The sequence below is a fragment of the Lissotriton vulgaris genome, chromosome 7 (assembly GCF_964263255.1).
Source record: "Lissotriton vulgaris chromosome 7, aLisVul1.2, whole genome shotgun sequence".
NCBI classification, from domain to species: domain Eukaryota; kingdom Metazoa; phylum Chordata; class Amphibia; order Caudata; family Salamandridae; genus Lissotriton; species Lissotriton vulgaris.
Window position 1 is genome coordinate 1568651018 of NC_141695.1, and position 19238 is coordinate 1568670255.

A 19238-nucleotide genomic window follows, 5' to 3' on the forward strand; every position below is an offset into this window, starting at 1 on the left:
AAGGCCTTAATGGAGAGCGCAGCACCCCCTTCCGGATCCCCGCGGTTACTGCCTGTACACCACACAAACAGAACTGTTCATAAACCGATTTGTAAATAAAAAGGAAAAAAATATCACAGCTCTCTCAACACAAGCCTACACCACACACTGCTCGAGGACGCACCTCTAAAAAACACACACATATATATATATATACACACACACATACACAAATACACGTCAGAATTATTAAGGGGATTAAATTACGTTTCGGCGTCAGACGAGAGCAACACCCAAATGATATGCAGTCAACAATGTAGTCACACAGAACATGCCAGTCTTAGAATAAAACACTTTTCAGCACAAAAATCTAAAGTACACACTAAAAGGAGATCATTCATAACGCTTAACTTTCCTCGACATTAGGAGCATCGTTAAAAACATGCCAAGAACGCTTTTCTGTTTTTGGTTTCGCTTTTCTTCAGCCATTTACGTTTTATTACAATTGTTCAATAATGCTTCAAAATGTAGCAACAATGCGTCCATACCAACAAAATATACATATTTTTGTTTCCGCTTAGAGAAATAGAATATTCTTTATAATAAAAAAAACGTAGACATCTTTAAAAGATTACACAGTTCATGGCAGACAGTTGCACATGGTTGCATCACTTGTGTACACACATTCGTACCAGACATGTTTAAAATATTGCATCACGTTGCGTTCTTTTTTCCTCCTCTTTTTAAATAACGATATTATTCGGCGTGTGCCTTGCGACAACCGAATAACACATACATATAAAAATTACAAATGTATTTTTTCTTTTGTTAGGACAAGGTGCAAGTTTGCCAACAACGACAGGCGCTTCCCCTGCTGTAAGTGATATTGTCTTCCGAAGGCGCTATTCCTTTAAGGGGCTACCCTATTCCTAGATCAGGTGTGCTGTGTGTGTGAAGAGTAGGTTGACGGGTGGGGGTATGGGTTCATCGGGCAGGATTTCCACATAAGAAATCTCGTGGTGATATTTCCAGTTCAAAGAAACAGGTAAACCCACCCATAGCAGCCACTGGCCTAATGCTGACATGTAAATGTCGGCATACATCCTAAATCATGGCTGATCTTATAAGTGGGAAAGGAGCCACTGAAAATATACACAAGCGTTTCATCAAACCACAAACCCCAAATCCAAAATTCTGGGTTCCCATCATACTGGTTAAGTGTTGTTTTGCTGCATCGCCCACCCCCTTACAAATAACATTAAATACAAGCGGAAATAGTGCCCGGCCAAGTCACTAGTGCTTGAGCTGCAGAAACCTCAAAGACGAGAGTAGTTCCCCAGTCAGTGCCTCGAATCTGCACCAAGGCACATGTGATAAACAGACTGATTTCCACCCACTATTGGAGCTCTAAGTCATTGCCTCAAACTAGTGGGGCAAAGCAGACGACTTAACCACAGACAGTACCGTAAGCCTCTCCATAGAAATGAGGTTAATGTGCTCAGCTTTCCAAACCCCCGATTTTTCAGTCTACCCAAGTGAGACAGCTCATCCAGTTCAGGGTTTTACACTGCAATTTCGTTTTTACCACCATAAAAAGAGGACTACATGTCCTCAGAGTGCACCTAGGGCTTTAAGATAAGTTACTCCCATATGAACTTGGGAAACCTGAAAGTTCTGACCCCCCCCCCCCCCACCCCACCCCACCCCGCCCAACCCTGTTTACAGACAATGTATCCATCCTCCTAAACCTGCCCCCCCATCCCCACCCGGAGAGTGTTTTGTAAAAGGACGGACCCCAGCCATGACAGGGATGGACAGTAGGACGTTTGCCGCCTTCCAGCCCTGAGATGCAGGTGTACTGCAGCACTTAATCAAAATATGATAACTTCCTTGACAATACAGAGAAGTGGGTAGTTTTCCACCTTGAGCCCTCCCCCTCAAACCAATTTAACTTTCGTCTACTGCCATGAGAGACCCCAGTCAGGAGAGTGGCTGCATAAAATGCACAGTTTTAAAAAAAAATTCTCACACTCGTCAGTCACATGGCGGGGCGAGTAGTGGTGTCGCCCGTGGGCGAGGTGTAGGAGGCACATAATGGTGAGTACAGTGTTTCTTAGGTGCACAGCGTCTCTGGTCTGCGCAGTTTCCTGGGCATATAGTCATCGTCTGGATAAGTGCATAGCGCCTCGTATGCACGCACAGTGTTCTGGATAAATAACAGTTCTGTAGTAAAGTGTCACTAAAGAGTTCCTGGTCTGTGCAGTCACGTCCCTGATAAAGAACACACTCAGCAAGTGAGGAACACAATCCTATCTGCTTGGAGGACACTCCGACTGAATGCACAGAATCCCAGCTAAGTGCCAAGTACCCCGGTAGAGTGCACGATGGGTCGGCACCGCGATGCTTTCGGTCGAGCGGTGAGTGCACCGCCCGATCCTCAGCTGTGGGGGGCCGGAAGCGTTCAGTCTCTGGGCTCCCCCCACCACAGCCCCTCTCCCGGGGCTCACTCAGTGCCAGCGCAGTCTCAGGCCGCACAGTCCCTGCCCTAGCACTGCCCCTGCGCGTGCCCCTGCAGCAGGGGCTCGGGCAGCTGCTTGAAGAGGGTCCTGAGGGTGCCCAGCTCCCGGGACAGCTGCTCCACCTTCCGCTGCAGCCGCTCGTTCTCGGCCGTCAGCTCCAGCACCTTGTGCTGCGTCTCCATGTTGCGCATCTTGGCCTTGTCGCGGCTCTTGCGCACGGCGATGTTGTTGCGCTCTCGGCGCATCCGGTACTCGTCGCTCATCTTGTCCAGGCTCTTCTTGCTCTTGCTCTTGCCGCCGCCGGGGTGCTGCGGGGTGGCGGGCGAGTAGCCCGAGCGGGAGCTCTCGGAGCCGGGCGTGGGCGTCCCCGGCGGGCTGGAGCAGGACGAGGCGCTGGACATGTTGCCGCTGGAGCCGCGGCTGGGCGCCGACGGGTAGGGCAGGTAGCCCCGCGGAGGGTAGGGGGAGTCGGCCATGCCGCGCTCGTCCTTGGCCGCCTTGGGCCGGTAGGGCTCCAGGTGCTCGAAGACGGGCTCCACCTTGGTCTCGGAGAGCGGCGGGTAGGCCAGCAGGGCGCGCCCGGCCTGGCGGTAGTCTCCCCGGCTGCGCGCCGCCTTGTACTCTTCGGAGCCCAGCAGGTCGGACAGGAAGTCTGCGCCGGCGCCGGTGGCTGAGGAGGGCTCAGCAGCGCCCCCCGCCGGCCCCTGCGGGTAGGCCTCCAGGTAGGGGCTGAAGTCAATGGCTCGCTCGTGCTCGCCCAGCGCCAGCTCGGCTGTCAGGGGCCTCGCCCGCACCGAGTGTGGGGGCAGCAGCTTGGCGAAAGGCGGCGAGAAGCTCTCGGGCTCCTGGTAGAAGGCGCTGGCCACATCCATGGGCTTAAAGGCCGGGCCGAGGGACAGGCATTCTGGGCCCCAGCCCAGGAGGCGTTGCATGAAAGCAGAGGGTGCTGCTGCTGGTGGAGGGCGCAGGTGGGCACCGGCACTGCAGGCTGACCTTAGCAGCGGGCAGCCGGTGGGTCGTGCCTGCCCCGCGGAGCAGGAGGCAGATGGCTCTCACAACTTAAAGGATGTATGTAGCAGTTTAGGCTTCAGGTACAAAGTTGCAATATATCCCAGAACTTGGTGCAGGCAGAAACACTCAGCAGTGTGTATGGCAGAGCAGGCGTGCACCTGTTGTGCACGTTGATCCTCAAGGCAGACTGTTGGCTTGCCTGTACCCTCAATCAGGCAAGTGGACTCCAAATTAAGCAGGATTCTTTGCTGTATCCCCAAACCGGCAGGCAGAGAAAAACTCCAAAACAGCACTTCGCTTCAGAGAGTGGAACAGGTGGATGTCACTTCGGTGTACCCCAAGGTACAGGACTGCAGTGCACTTCTCTCTGGCCGTGTTCAGGCACGCTGGACTCCGTACTGTATCTCACTTGCGACAGGCACTGTAGCCTAGTGCGTGTCGAAACGGCTGTGACTGTGTGCCCCGGTGCAGCTTTGTTGTGCAAGGCGTTGCACTATTCACCAGGGAGGTAGGGTTTCACTCAACTTCCAGGGCACCAGAGAGACAGGACGTTGCAATGTTTGCTAGAATTGTCACACAGGGCTCGTCAATGTACCCCTAGGCAGGTAGAACTCCTCGCTGTGCCCTGGCTGGGGCAGGCTGGACCCCAGAGTGCACGCCAGGGCAGGCAGGACTTTGCACCGGCGGCCAGGGCGCTGCGCTGTACTCCAAGGCGGACTCTGCTCCCCCTGACCCCGTGCTCCGCTCCGCTCACGAGATCCCTTCCTGTTTCTCAATCCTAAAGTCTGTAGTAAATGCTGCAGAGATTTCCCCAGCCTTAGTTTTTATAGGGCTGCTGGCAGTCATAGTAACCCGCTGACGTCAGAGGCAGAACCTCTGCCAAGAAACTACTGTAAACTACAAGCACTACGAGAGGGGGACGTAGCGGACCCGTGCCATGGCTAAGAACCTCACAGGACCCCGGTGTGGGCATCACAGCAGACCCGTGCCAGACATGGGGCACTTTCCATAATCCGTGCCAAACCCGGGTTAGACCCAACGCCCACAAACGCCAGGCCCTGCAGTACGCATCACACCAGATGCGTTAAAGGCGCGGAGCACATCCCGTAATCCGTGGCTGATCCGGGTTAGACCCAATAATCGCCCCCCCCCCCCCCCCCCCCCCAAAAAAAAGTGCTCTCCAAACCAGTGCCAACCCCAGTTTAAATCCCAGACCTCAATCCGTGCTACTCCAGGTCAGTCTGAGCACAGGATTAGAACCAGTCCCGGGTGTGAGCAGCTCTTCCAAGATCCGCGCCAAGCCCGGGTTAGGTTTGTACTTGACCTGGATCAGAGCACCGTGCCAATCAGTATGTGCAGGTCGCTCCCCTCTCTCGATCCGTGCTAGTCATGGCACCACTCCGGCACCGTTCCGAGCCCGGGTTAAACCAGTGCCAGACGCTGATCTGAATATAGTGCAGGACCCCTGCCTGCCGATCGGAGCAGCTGTCCTGGACTTTTTCTAAAGCCATATCCAAGCAGTGGGGGCATGGCTGTCAGGTAAACCCCGGCAATCCACAGAAGGGGCACCGAGCAATGAAACGATATTACTTAGCTTTGAAGGGCACCGGTGTGACCCCCAGGAGGACCACTGCAAAGTCGAGGCTACCCCAGTCTCGAAAAGTGCAACAGGCATGGACACCAGGTTCACAATATTATTGATGGGGCGGCGTCACACGTCACAATCTTGAATATCAATTGTGATGAATTGCAATTGGACAGGGCTGGGACTGTCTTGGACCCTTGTGAAATGTAAGCTATTTTTTCTCATTTAAAATTAGGCAATGTTCATTTCGTCAACAAATATCAGATGCTGCCCCACTACAAACACACCGCCATCTCTGCACACAAACACTGCCCTTCCTGCTCCTCCTATGCCATCTGTTTCCAGCCACATTTGCTCAAAAGTGGTGCTTTGTAATCTTTGAAAGTGGTGGGGCATAAAGTTTGGCCTGAATTCTAGCAAGCTAGTAAAGCAAGTGAGACAAACTTCTCCTAGAAAGTTTCAACATCCACATGGATGCCAATTTACCAAAATGCCAGGGACAGGGGAAGTGCCGTCACATGCCGTTTGACCTTTACTTTCATTCATCCACACACTATCTTTCATAAACACACTGCCACCCGCTTGAATGCACACAACACACATTGAAAAGCATTTTTTAATTACCTCAGCTGTCAGATACAGTCATATTCTAGCTAATTGTACTCCATTTTTATTACACTAATAGTGAATAATATGATAATATTTACTATTAGTGTAATCAAAAAATCGGACTGAAAAAACAGGAAAGCGGGGTCCCTACTGACATCCATAAGAACAAGCTGCACCTGTGTCCCTGGCACTAATTTTGACACCACTGAGGCCAAGGGTCGATAAGGCAGTGCCAGGGGTCGCAGCTGCAACCCCTGGAGGCGACCCAACGCACCCCCTGCTGAAGAAAAATGTAAAAACAATGGGGCCAAATAGTGCGCTCTAAAAACCCATAGGCTCTGAAAGAGCGCTAAATGAATATTAGTACTTTTATGATGTGCCAAGGTGGACCGACCATGCCCAGTGGCATGTCATTTTCCCACCAGTATGTTTATGTGTTCACTCCATACGTCAAGGATTACCTCCAGTTTGCTAGGAACAATTTTTGCCATTGGACTCCTCCATTTGCCAAAAGTTCCCCCAGCATGCCAGGGGCAGACTATTGTAATGGGTGGTCAGACCCCATTATACAAAGCCTTATCCACATTTAGCTAGAACTTTGCCGCAGAGGCCCCCACATACAATTGATGCTTGATATGTGAAACATTATCTCTGGTAAGTAAGGGGCAGAATTTGCCTTGGATACCCCCTACACTTTTGGTGCCCTCACTCATGCCAAGATTTTCCTTCAACATATCAGCACCAGCATTTTTCCATGGGTGCCCATATCCGCCCAGATTCCCCTGCCTGACACTGCTGGCTGGATGTGGATATTGTGCCCTGCTGGCCATCTTCAAATTCTATGCCTGACTCTGCTGGCCAACTCCTGATCCCTTGTCCTGACATTGTTGGCTGACTTTGGATATTGTACCCTGCTGGCCAGCTTCAGATCCTATGCCTGACTCTGCTGACCAGCTTCAGATCCTAAGCCCAACTCTCCTGACCAGCGTCTGATCGTATTCTTGACTGCTGACCAGCTTCAGTTCCTCTACCTGACTGTTGACCAGCTTTAGATCCTATGCCTGACTCTTCTGGCCCTCGTCAGATCCTATGCCTGACTCTGCTAACCAGCTTCAGATGCTATGCCTGACTCTGCCGGCCAGCTTCAAATTCGATGCCTGGCTCTGCTAACCAGCTTCAGAATGCCCTCACTCATGCCAAGAATTTCCTTCAAAATATCAGCGCCAGCATTTTTTCATGGTGCCCATATCCACCCAGATTCCTCTGCCTGACACTGCTGGCTGGCTGTGGATATTGTGCCCAGCTGGCCAGCTTCAAATTCTATGCCTGACTTTGCTGGGCAACTCCTGGTCCCTTGTCCTGACATTGTTGGCTGACTTTGAATATTGTACCCTGCTGGCCAGCTTCAGATTCTATGCCTGACTCTGCTAACCAGCTTCAGAGTCTATGCCTGACTCTGCTGGCCAGCTTCAGAGTCTATGCCTGACTCTGTAACCAGCATCAGAGTCTATGCCTGACTCTGCTGGCCAGCTTCAGAGTCTATGCCTGACTCTGATGGCCAGCTTCAGAGTCTATGCCTGACTCTGTAACCAGCATCAGAGTCTATGCCTGACTCTGCTGGCCAGCTTCAGAGTCTATACCTGACTCTGCTGGCCAGCTTCAGAGTCTATGCCTGACTCTGTAACCAGCATCAGAGTCTATGCCTAACTCTGCTAACCAGCTTCAGAGTCTATACCTGACTCTGCTGGTCAGCTTCAGGTTCTATGCCTGACTCTGCTAACCAGCTTCAGATGCTATGCCTGACTCTGCTAACCAGCTTCAGATGCTATGCCTGACTCTGCTAACCAGCTTCAGATGCTATGCCTGACTCTGCTAACCAGCTTCAGATGCTATGCCTGACTCTGCTAACCAGCTTCAGATCCTATGCCTGACTCTGCAGGCCAGCTTCAGATTCTATGCCTGACTCTGCGGGCCAGCTTCAGATTCTATGCCTGACTCTGCAGGCCAGCTTCAGGTTCTATGCCTGATTTTGTCTTCAGATCCTATGCCTACTCTTGATCCCCTAACCTGTCATTGCTGGCTGGCTTTGGATAGCTTCATTGACCCAGCTGGCAGATCATTCTCTTGACCCAGAGTGATCATCTTGACATCGGTTTCCAATCCGCCCTGAAGTCAGATCTCATGCGTAGCCCTGGCAGCAAACAATTTATGGTCTTATCACTTTCCTGACCCCTTCACGAGCAGTGGTTTGGCCCAGCCGCCGTTAATAGCTAGTAAGTATTTCCATTGGCAGGGAACAAAGCTTGCGTCAGTCCAAGGCAGAGGGGGGTGGGCCCCGTATACCGATCAGGGCGCTGTACTGATCGGTCCCAAAAGTGCAAGTACAGAGCGAACATTGAAAAACGGCCAACTTTAAAAACCTATAAACTCTCTCGTTGGACCGAGTGGTGCGTCTCATATACACCTACCTGTTTCCCAGCAGGTGATTCAGCACAAGGACCTCAATTAAACAATAACATGTAATTAAAAAAGTGGGAAGGTACCTCGGCGCAAGGAAAGGCTACACAGCGGTGTAATAAAATGTGACTAACGTTTAGCTAATATGAAGCAATCCTGCGGTGTGGGAAATAACGTCCAACCAGAGGAACAGGTATTGCACTATCATCGGGGCCAAGCAAAAACTGCCAACGGCTTCCTCTTGTAAACGAACAAAAATGCTCGGCGAGATTTGAAGGGGTTCAGGATCTGTGTTCATTCTCCTAGAAACACACAGACAAATTGCTTTATGCTCAAATTTGTATGGAATGTGAAAACCGAAGGTCGCCCGTGTAGTACATTGTATAAATTGCATTTGTGCCTTTATATTCTTCTAGAAGGATGTTTAATTTGAGGACACGTCGCTGGTGGTTGGATATTCAGCTGTCTGTTGCTGTAAAGGCGGGGGTGGTCGTGCAGGTTCCTGGCTCTGAAAAATTCGTAATCTCTGTGCTTTTGTAACAAAAAGTTTCCTTGTAGGTGTATTCCGATTGGTTCAGATCCCTGTCGATGTAGGTGCCTGTTAAGGCGCGCAGAAGTTTCCAGATGCCTCATACTCCTCATGCTCACCCATGTGTAATCCTGTAGGATCCTGTAGACCATGGGTACTCGCAAACATTTTCCCAGGGGCCACACTCTTTGGTCTGTAATGTGGCCGAGGGCCGCATTAATGCCAGCAGGGTGGCGGTCGGGAAGTGGGGGGCAAATGGCAGGTGGTAGGGGGTTGGCAAGGTGGGTGTAGTGGAAGCGAAACATGTACATCTAGTGTCTGCATTGCACATTGTGAAAGCAAAAGCTGGGGATTAATCCTGGCTTCTCCACTTAATCACATTGTGTGATCCTAGACCTAGACAATTGTTTTATTTCACTTTACCTCCTTTTTTTCATTATCACATACATGACTTCAGGATGTGTTACAAAACGTTCAGTGTTTGATTTAATAAACTATAATGTGCATGTATAATAGAAACCCAGGCCACCCAAAGAGTTCACATAAAAACTGACTTACCTGTTAGTTCACTATTAGCATTGTTGAAAGGGCGGAGGGTGGAATTAATGTTTCTTAATTCATGTTTGAAAATGATCACCTTAAAAAAGATATATTTTTGTAATTTGAAAAGACGTTATCCTATTTTTGCCCTTTTGCTGCAAGATGTCTTTAAAATGAAGAAGGTATTTCTAAAGTTTAGCATTGCAGGACACCCTAGTTTCTTCCTTTCTTTAACTTCAATTATCGATCAAATACATTATTGTCAGTTTATTTAGATTTTTTTTAAATGTTATTGTTGAGTTGAGTAAACAGCAGACCAGTGCCGTTGTCGACCAGAGGGCTACATATATATAAAGGTCAGGAGGGGCGCATGAAGCTCCCGGGCCATCATTTGAGTATCACTGCTGTAGACAAAAGGTCTTCAAACTGTGGGGCCCGTCCCTGGTGTTTCCTGGCTGCATTCCCAGCGGGGAGCAAATGCATCTGCAAATACCTGGAAATGAAGATGGCCTGGAAGTGATACCTTGTTTATTTATCCCTTTTCCAGGCTATGTCTCTCACAGCATAAAACTGCATAAAAAGTATGGGAACTGTAATCCTTAGTGCTGTGTAGTGCTTAATTTGTAAAATAATAAATGCCAGGGCCTTGACCAGGAGGCCACTGCAGCTTGCACCACCCATCGCCCCTGTCATCGCTGCCAAAGCAACTACTAACCATCTCTCACCTGCAAGTGTGACAGTTCAGATTATTCTAGGTCGCCAAAGCTAAAGGAATGGCTAGGGAGGCAGGTGTTGCTAATTTTTAATGTATATTGTATTCATTAACAGCCGTTGTTCTGCTCATCTCTAAATTAGATGAGCAGAGCCACCTTGTGGCAGACTGTCATAAGTGCGGTGTTGACAATTAAGTGCTGGTGCCGAGCACCAGAAACCAATTAAGTGTCGGTGCCAAGCACCAGAAACTACAGGCTCAAATTAAGCACTGGCCTTGGGAACGGAGCGCCAGTGAGAGAGATGGCCTGGTCAAAGACAAGGCTGAAAAAACCAAAATATTTTGGGGGTATTCTGTTGTTTTTCCTCCTCCAGGTTACTGTATATAAATAATGGCAAGTTAAACAAATCAGTAGGAAATCTGTTCTATAACATATTGAACCTCCAGTTTGTTAAAGTGATTGCTGCAGATGTCTCTGCGTGATTGGAGTCACAGAACTGAATTCGGGTTGGCACATTGAGGAATAGTGACTTGTGTATTTATAGTGCTAAGAGGGCTCAACCTGTGACAGAAAGGAGTCTTTCTAAAATTATATTACACACACTGTAAGATAGGCTGTTGCAAAATTAATGTTTAAGATGAAACAAGTGCTTTCAAATGATATATTTTAGTAATAAGTAATAAAACTGTACATTTGCAAATCGGTTTATAAGTGTCCATTTAAATAATGGATTGCAGAACCCCATTGCATTATCTCTCAAAAATGATAAATCTTTGTTACCATGAAGCTTCAAAGGACTTCATCAATTAACCTCTTGGGCGCGGCCGCGATTCTGCGCCTGTGCGGCGTTTTCCCTAGTGGGCGGGTTCATGACAGCCCCCAGCCGTCATCAGCACACGCCCACCGTAATGCATGACGGCTGGGGGCCGTCGTCAGCATCGAAGGGGTTAAAGTCTATACAGGCTCCCAAGCTGCCTCTGCATTTCTTTCAGGTTGCAGGTACCCTGAGAAGGCTTATTTCTTTAGCTCTTAGTCTCTTTCTTGGCTTCACAGCACAAAAGACCCAACACCTCTTTCACTTTCTGCCAGCACCACCACAAGGTTGGCATTAAGTGTCCAGAGACTTAAAAAATAAAAGACATTAGCACTGACCCAATCATAGCACTTACAAAATATATATTTTTAGCCATGCTGCACAGCATCCCTGCTGGTGTACAGCATGGCAACAATTCATTGCCATTGCCAGTAACTCATAGGCAAGACCAGTTGGCTTTGCAAATGCCCATTTAATTTACTAATAGAAAGAGTGCTTCCTCAGAGAGATGCCCTGAGAAAGGGCGTGAGATATGGGGGCTTTCTTATTATTTTTTTATTAAGGGCCGTCATTACGGTGTTAGGGGCAACTGCATCTCTTTTATGGCTGTCTTACTCCCCAAAAGGGAAACTGAGACCCATTGTCCTTGCTAGCATTATGGCCCTGGTCACCCTTGCATTGTATGGAACATGTCCCAAGTAACATGGTCCCAGATGTGGGGCTTTTATCCTTCTTTTTATTTTTTAAATCCACAACGGGGCATACAGCCCGCTTTGAGTCTCAGTCCTAGGAGTGATGGGACAGTGGAGTCGGCAAAAGCATAAGGTTGTAGGTATCTGAGTTGGTGCTGCAGATGCAGGGGCACTAGGGCTCAGAGGTGTGGGGGTCCAAATACACCCCAATTTGGGTTTGTTATATTCATTGCTTGCATTATGGCTCTGTGCACCCTTGGTGTGTCAGTGTTACTTTGGGCCTCAAAGCAATGGCTCAATGGATGGGAAAATTGAAGCAGATATATACACTTAAGCTTGGGCACAGGAAGATGGTGGGGAGTGGTGGGCCAAGGTGAGGGTCCATGCTTTTAACAAAGGCAAAGACAGCCAACTTCGCAAGGCAGTACTTATCATTAGTGAAGCAGGTGCAGTGGTACTGGAGCTCGGGGATTTGAGGGGCACATTATGTCACAGTAATGACTATCTTACTTCAAAAAATGGACATGGGGGCTCCTTTTTCTTGCTGTTATTAGGGCCAAGAGCACTTGCTACAGTGACTGGGGCAACACATGGAAGCTATTGTTTTTTTCTGAAAAGGAGAGAGAGAGCCTGTTTCAAGATTGGAGTGGTGACCAGGCATAGTCGGGAAAGGGTAAAAGAGGCACAGGAGACAGCCCGTTATGCAGAGCCCAACTATCATTAGTTCACCAGGTACAGTTGCATTGGGACCCTTGTGTGTGAGGGGCTTGCGTCACCCCAATTATGGGACGCTGTGTTTTCCAGTAAGTTTCTGTTTTTTTGTCTGATGCATTTGCTCACTTATAAGTCTCACATTTGATATAGATTTTGAGCTTCAGACAAAGTACTCCGTAAATGGTCTCATAAGCCCCCTCCTGTTGCTCAACCCTACCCTCGTTTTCCTCCAATCTTTGCCATAACGTTTTGGAAGAGAGCCCAGCTTCAGAACATTTTGCTTTTGGGGGTGGGGACTAAGAGCAAAAACATTTGAAGACCTCTGCTGTAGACACAGACGTCCCGGAGGTGTGTAATTTTCTTAAATAGAGAACTTCAGTTATAAGACGATAACCATTTACATACAGTTCAAATACACCCTTTTCTATGTTTCGAGTAGGCGAGTTCCTATATAGTCCAGTGCAGCACCAGGATCCCTACTTTCCGACACCACCTCAGTGTCCTGGTATGAGGTGCTAATCTGAACAGGAGCCATGTCACCTCCTGGTAAACAGTGCTAAATATGCACCAGTGGTGGCCACCAGCAGTCATTTTTGAGGACCTACACTTCTTTTACATCATCATTCTTGGACACAGAGCAAGAGAGAGAAAGGTAGAGGGGGAGAAAGAACGAAGAAGAATAAGATTGGAAAACAGTGACAAAGGAAGAAAGCAGGAACATAAAGGACCAGACGAGTGATATAAAGATCAACAAGTTTCAAGTGGTGGAAGAAAGAGACATGAAGTGGAATCAGTGATAGGAGACCTTGGAATTCAGCAACACTGGCATTCAACAGCATTGGTGGGGAAGTCCTAAGCCAGGGGTCTCCAAACCGGTCCTGGAGGGCCGGATCCATGCCAGATTTTTGGGATATCCCCATTGAGATACATGTAGTAATTTTAAAAATCTGGCACGGATTCGGCCCTCCAGGACCGGTTTGGAGACCCCTGTCCTAAGCAAAACATTTTGGCCCTTGCATTTATTATAATAATTATTTCAAAATACCACTGGCTATTAGTGCATGTGTACCTGCAGGAATCACAACCCATTTCGACAGCACACGGCAGCACACATCAGTGCTTCCACCTCACCCAGTTCATCGTGCTCAGGAACCTTAAATACAAAAGTGTATCAAGACTTTCCCATGATAGGCTTAGTGTCAGACTTCAGTCATTATTGGTTCTTCAACAAGGGCCCTGCTGCAGTGAGGGCCAAGCTCATGCTTTTTCACTTGCTCACGGGAAGGTAATTGAATTAAAACATCTTCATTAGGGGCCACCTGGTTATCAGGGCCTCTGTAAGATAGGCAAACAAATTACCAATATTACACCTGGCCTTAGCATCCCTCAATCGGTTTGGAATGAGGTACTACACTTGTTGAGGCCACCTCATATGGGGTTGGGACATTTCAGCCTACACTTATGGACCTAGAGGCTTTCTCTCCTTACTTTGTGCCATGGACAATACAAATTGTGATTTAATGATGGGATCTTGAGCCAATGTGAGGAGCAAATGCAGATAGGTCCTTCCTGGGTCCACCAGAAATACAAGCAGACTTTGGGTTCATTCAGTGACTTAGAGAAACACCCCCCCTGGCCTTGATTGAGTAGCAAAAGAAGGTCATAATTCAGGTGTTGAGGACCTCCTATATTCCTTGGCCCTGCAGGCAATGTACATGACACACCAATGTGTGCCTCGCCCCTGGATTCCTAGCTATTTTTTTCTCATTCCTTGCCCCTTCCCCTCCACTATATTTGTTATCAGTTTGTTCCTTATCTACAACCTGGGTTCAACCTGGTTGCAGGTGTATTAGCATGGTGTTCTAGTGCCCACCACCAACAGTTTATTACTTGACAGCATCACAAGTCAACCCTGGTTGGTAGCAGCTCTTCAGGCTCATTTTCTTCTAGAATATTTTCAGAGCGCTTTTTCGAAGCACATACATGTCCGTAATTCGCCAGCTCACATACTGTCAAGCACATTCTTGCAGTGGGGTGTAGTCTGGTGTCAGAGTGGAAGGGTCAATAGTTTTGAGATCCTTTACTGAGAAATTTAAGATACCGGTCACCCATTGTAAGTGTGGGGCCTCTACGGCTAATCTCTAGCAACATATATATGTCTTTGCATAGAGGGAATGATCACCCATGACTATGCTGCCCCTGGCATGCTGGGGGCACTTTTTGGCAAATGTGGGAGTTCTATTGCATAAATCTTTCCCGGCATACTGGAGGTAATCCTTGACATATGGGGTGAACATGCAGTACATTTTGGGGGAAAACATTGAAGTTTGTCCCTGAGCATAGTCGGCCTACCTTGAGATCCCATAAAGTAGGGGCTATTTGTTTAGTGCTCTTTCAGACCCTAAGGCTTTTTAGAATGCGCTATTTGACCCATTTGTTTGCCAATCTTTCTTGGGGGTGTGGGGCCCAAATCTTTAAGAAGATGTCTGTCTCACTCTTTTCAGTGGCTCGCTGGACTTCAGGGCAAGTATTACGCCCACCACTTTCAAAGATTACACAGTTCCTGGGGAAGCAGTTCACGGACAGATCGAAGGCTGCATACTACACATGCACAACCTATTTCAATTCCCAGGCATGGGGTGCCCTTGTTGAATGGTAGGTCTGGACTTCAGCCTGCGGTAAACCATTTGGTAAATACAAGCTCTCGGTGGTGTCTCAACCTAGCAAACCCGTTGTCTAGGGCAGAGTAGGCGGTCATTCTCTCCCGGTATACAACCTTTACAACGAAACTTTTACAACGCACTACCATTACAACGCAGTCATTACAAAGCAAACCATTACAACGCATTGCGCTGGGGGGCGCTCTAGGATAGGGAATACGTTTAATTTACTATCCAACACCTTCCCTAGTTTCTACGGGGACTGGAGTTGGAATAGTAAAGTAAACTTTTCACTATCCAGCACCCCAAAGCGCTATGCGTTGTAAAGGCATGCGTTGTAAAAACCGCGTTGTAAAGGTATGCGTGGTAAAAGTATGCGTTGTAACGTCATACATCCTTCTCTCCCATCTCCTTTCCATAGAGTTTGCTGGCATGGGACCAATATAAAACAGGGTGCGTGGTCATATCTATCCTTCCAATAGAATATTAGGAAAAAAGGACAAGGAAGACCTGAGTCTAGAAACAACCAATCCAGGAAAATAGAAGGGAGAAGGCAGGCCCTCAGTGGGCTCAAGGGCTACATAGGGGATGCCTGCTAGTCAGACAATGTGAAGTTGAGGAATTGACAGTGAGTGTCTTGATGGAAGCCATCTGTTCTGCAGGGAAGCTGGACCCTAGCAACACCAGAGAGGATACTAAGTAAAAACTTCTAAACCAAAATCTATCCAGGCTCTTTGATGAAACCCAGAAATTGAAAGCTACAGTGTGAGCTTCCAAGAGATTGGGCAGCTCAATCAAAGTAGAAGAGAATTCTGGAACCGGAATATTCATGTGTATGGAAATAGTTAGAATATTGACTGATAGACAAACCTGAGTATTAGTGTTATCACGTCCATAAAAATCCATACGGGCATCACCACTGCACAGGCACTTCATGAAATGGTCATGTATCTGCATGCACAGTCACAAGTCTTCTTATACATGCATTTGGGCATTCATGAGCCACATCACTTTTTTGTTTGAATTTCCCATTCCCTCATGTAGCCCATAATCGTTTGTGTATGTCAACAGTTTGCGGATGTGTATTTATGAACTTGCAGTTCCTGTCTGTTCAGCCTCCTTCGTGAACCAGGTATGAGCTACAAACAGTTCTGTCGAGTCAACGAAATCTCCTCAAGGGTAATTGTAAATAAAGTTTTTCATCAGACATTCAATACTGAAAGGGCCTATAAATGATCCTTCCAACATTTGTGAAACTTCTGACTCAAAGCACGCAAACCTTTCAAGAAAATTCTATCTAAAAACCACTGACACAACGCAACCATTAACTTATGTTTTAAAGATATTATTTTTCATATATCAAAACATGTATATCTATCTCTTTTTATATTTCTCTTTTTACAGGACTGTTTACCCAGGTTCTGAGGGACACAGTGTAACCCTATTATATTTAATGATCCTTCATGAACCAGACATTGACTTTGTACACTGAAAGAGCATTCTATACTTGGTCTTTCTGAAAATCAGACCTACTTTTTTGAGCACTTGAGTTTTCTATGGGTCTCATCCACACTTTAGATTAGATTTTGAGCAAGAACATGCTTTCTTCTCCTAACCTTCCAGTTGATCAGAAAATGCGCAGTTGTATGTCAGAGTACTGAGTAGAAAAATATCATGGAGCCAAAATATTGAGGCTTAAGTAACAAGGACCACAGAAATCAAGAAGACAGGTTCCTATAGGTAATTAGAACATTGGAATGTTGGGAGCTCCATTGCAGACAATGGAGTGCTCCCTGCTTCTACGGGCCGGTAAAGGCCCGCAGAGCAACATTCCAATGCTCTACAAAGGCTTCTTGAAGCTCAAGGGGATTTATATCCTCTCGAGCTTCGAGAACCCTTTGTTTAATTTGTTAGAACATTCTGCCCTCTAGTGGCAGAATGTTCTAATAGCCTTATAGCCCTTCGTAGCAGGGCTATACCGGCAATTAAAGTCCCGCTGTCTCGTTAAAGTCCCTCGCCTTCGGCTCGGGCCTTTAACGGTTCAGCGGGCCTTTAATAGCCGATAGAGCCCGCTACGGCGGGCTATAAGGTTATAATATAGATTTCCTATTGTTAACGCCACATCTGCATACCTAGAAGAGATATATGTTGTCAAGTTGCACGCATACATGTGAAGTCAAGTACACTAATCCTATGCTTATATATATTTACCTTCACAATATTTTGTGTCTTGATATCTAGGCCTCAGTATTTTATACCCACAATATTTTCTACTCAATATTCTGGTGGAATACCAGACTGTACACATGCACAATGACTCAAAGGAAGAGAATGATTGCGCTTTGTGCTGCTTTGAGCCATTTCCAGCCGACTGAAGGCACAGGAATATTCCTTAAGCCTTGCACCCTGTTCCACTGACTCCTAGGACCCAGTGTGCATGTTCTTCAGCTGTGGGTAGCCGAGTGTTGTTGCACTTCATGGTCTTCAGCCACACTGTGTGCTAAGACAATGACTTCCCCATAACCGCCTGCTCAAGACCTTGGGCCATGAGCAGAGGTTGTGATTGCAAAACACAAGCTTAAGTCACAGATTTACCTCAGCTATACGAACATCAGAAGCCACTGAGCTTAGCCTTTGGCCATGCACGGCAGGCACCCGATGAAGGTTGCATCCTTTGGCCATGCACGGCTGGCTCCCGATGAAGGGTGCAGCCTTTGGCCATGCACGGCAGGCTCCCGGTGAAGGGTGTAGCCTTTGGCCATGCACGGCTGGCTCCTGATGAAGGGGGCAGCCTTTGGCTATGCACGGCTGGCTCCCAATGAAGGGTGCAACCTTCGGACATGCACGGCTGGTCCCTATGAAGGGTGCAGCCTGTGGCCATGCGTGGCAGGCTCCCGATGAAGGGTGCAGCCTTTAGCCATGCACAGCAGGCTCTCGATGAAGTGTGCAGCCTGTGGACATGCGTGGCAGGCTCCTGATGAAGGTTGCAGCGTTTAGCAATGCGCTGCATGCTCCCGATGAAGGGTGTAGCCTTTGGCCATGCACAGCATGCTCCCAATGAAGGGTTTAGCCTTTGGCCATGCGCAGCAGGCCCCCAATGAAGGGTGTAGCCTTTGGCCATGCACGGCAGGCTACCGATGAAGGATGCAGCCTTTGGCCATGCACAGCAGGCTCCTGATGAAGGGTGCAGCCTTCAGCCATGCACAGCAGGCCCCTGATGAAGGGTGCAGCCTTTGGCCATGCACAGCAGGCTCCTGATGAAGGGTACAGCCTTCAGCCATGCAGAGCAGGCTCCTGATGAAGGGTGCAGCATGTGGCCATGCACGGCAGGCTCCTTTGGCCATGCACAGCAGGCTCCTGATGAAGGGTGCAGCCTTCGGCCATGCATAACAGGCTCCTTATAAAGGATGCAGCCTTTGGCCATGCACATCAGGCTCCCAATGAAGTGTGCAGCCTTCGGCCATGCACTGCAGGCTCCAGATAAATCGCATGCAGCCTTCAGCCATGCACAGCAGGCTTCTGATGAAGGGTGCCATGGTCTGCATCGATTCCCTGTGTCCCTGGATTGACTTCATATGGTATTTGGCCCAGTGCCTAAAGCCTCAGATTCCCTGAGCACAACTTTCAGTCACGTACAGAGGATTCTGATGCAAGACCCCAATCACCTTGAATGACCCCCATAAATCACATTTTGTTGGCTCCAACCATATTGAAAGTGACATCGGCTAGCAGGTTATTGACACAATTGTGAAACCAAGGAGAAAAGGAAACCCAGTGGATATTCTGAGCAAAAAAGCATGTAAATGGACTCTCTGCTGCAATTAGATTGAAAGTTGCATAACATTTATGGAATAATAGACATAAAGGCACTTGGAAATTGCATGTTACTGTCTTCTGGGACCATTGTTAAGTGCTTTGTGTTTAATTTGCGGTTGATTGATAGTAAAGTGTTTATATTTTTCTTGTTCCGAGTTGCCAGAATATTTATGTAATGTTAACATTAAATAATGATCAAACTGATTTTGCTTTATCAGCAGCCATTGATAGTCTTTCTTCTAGTTCTGTGAGGGAAAAGACTTCTGATAAGCAGTTATCAAATAAAATACAAATTAAAATTTCCCTCACCAACAACACTTTGTAAAAAGATAATTACAACCTGTGCGCTAATTCTGATAATTTTGATCAAGTATTACGCAGGACTGTGGGGTTTGCACCTGAACCCTGATGTTTAACCTCTTTCATTTTTACCTACGCAAACTCCCACACTTGGTCTTCCTCCCATACACATGGCAGACAGTGAAAATTGTACTACCACCCTGTAATACTGTGGGGCCCCAGGCCGCCATGTATAGATAATCACGACACAGACACAGTATCATACTGGGTAGAACTGGCCAAGGGCACCTGCGCCCGGCC

General features: G+C 47.8%; 1 protein-coding gene across 1 annotated transcript; it reads right to left on the reverse strand.

Moving 5' to 3' along the window:
* Positions 1-434: 434 nt before the first annotated feature.
* Positions 435-4302, reverse strand: CEBPB (CCAAT enhancer binding protein beta). The gene has a single exon (XM_086932464.1). The coding sequence runs from the start codon at positions 3428-3430 to the stop codon at positions 2525-2527; it is 906 nt and encodes a 301-aa protein (XP_086788590.1). The 5' UTR covers positions 3431-4302; the 3' UTR covers positions 435-2524.
* Between the last annotated feature and the right edge of the window lie 14936 nt (positions 4303-19238).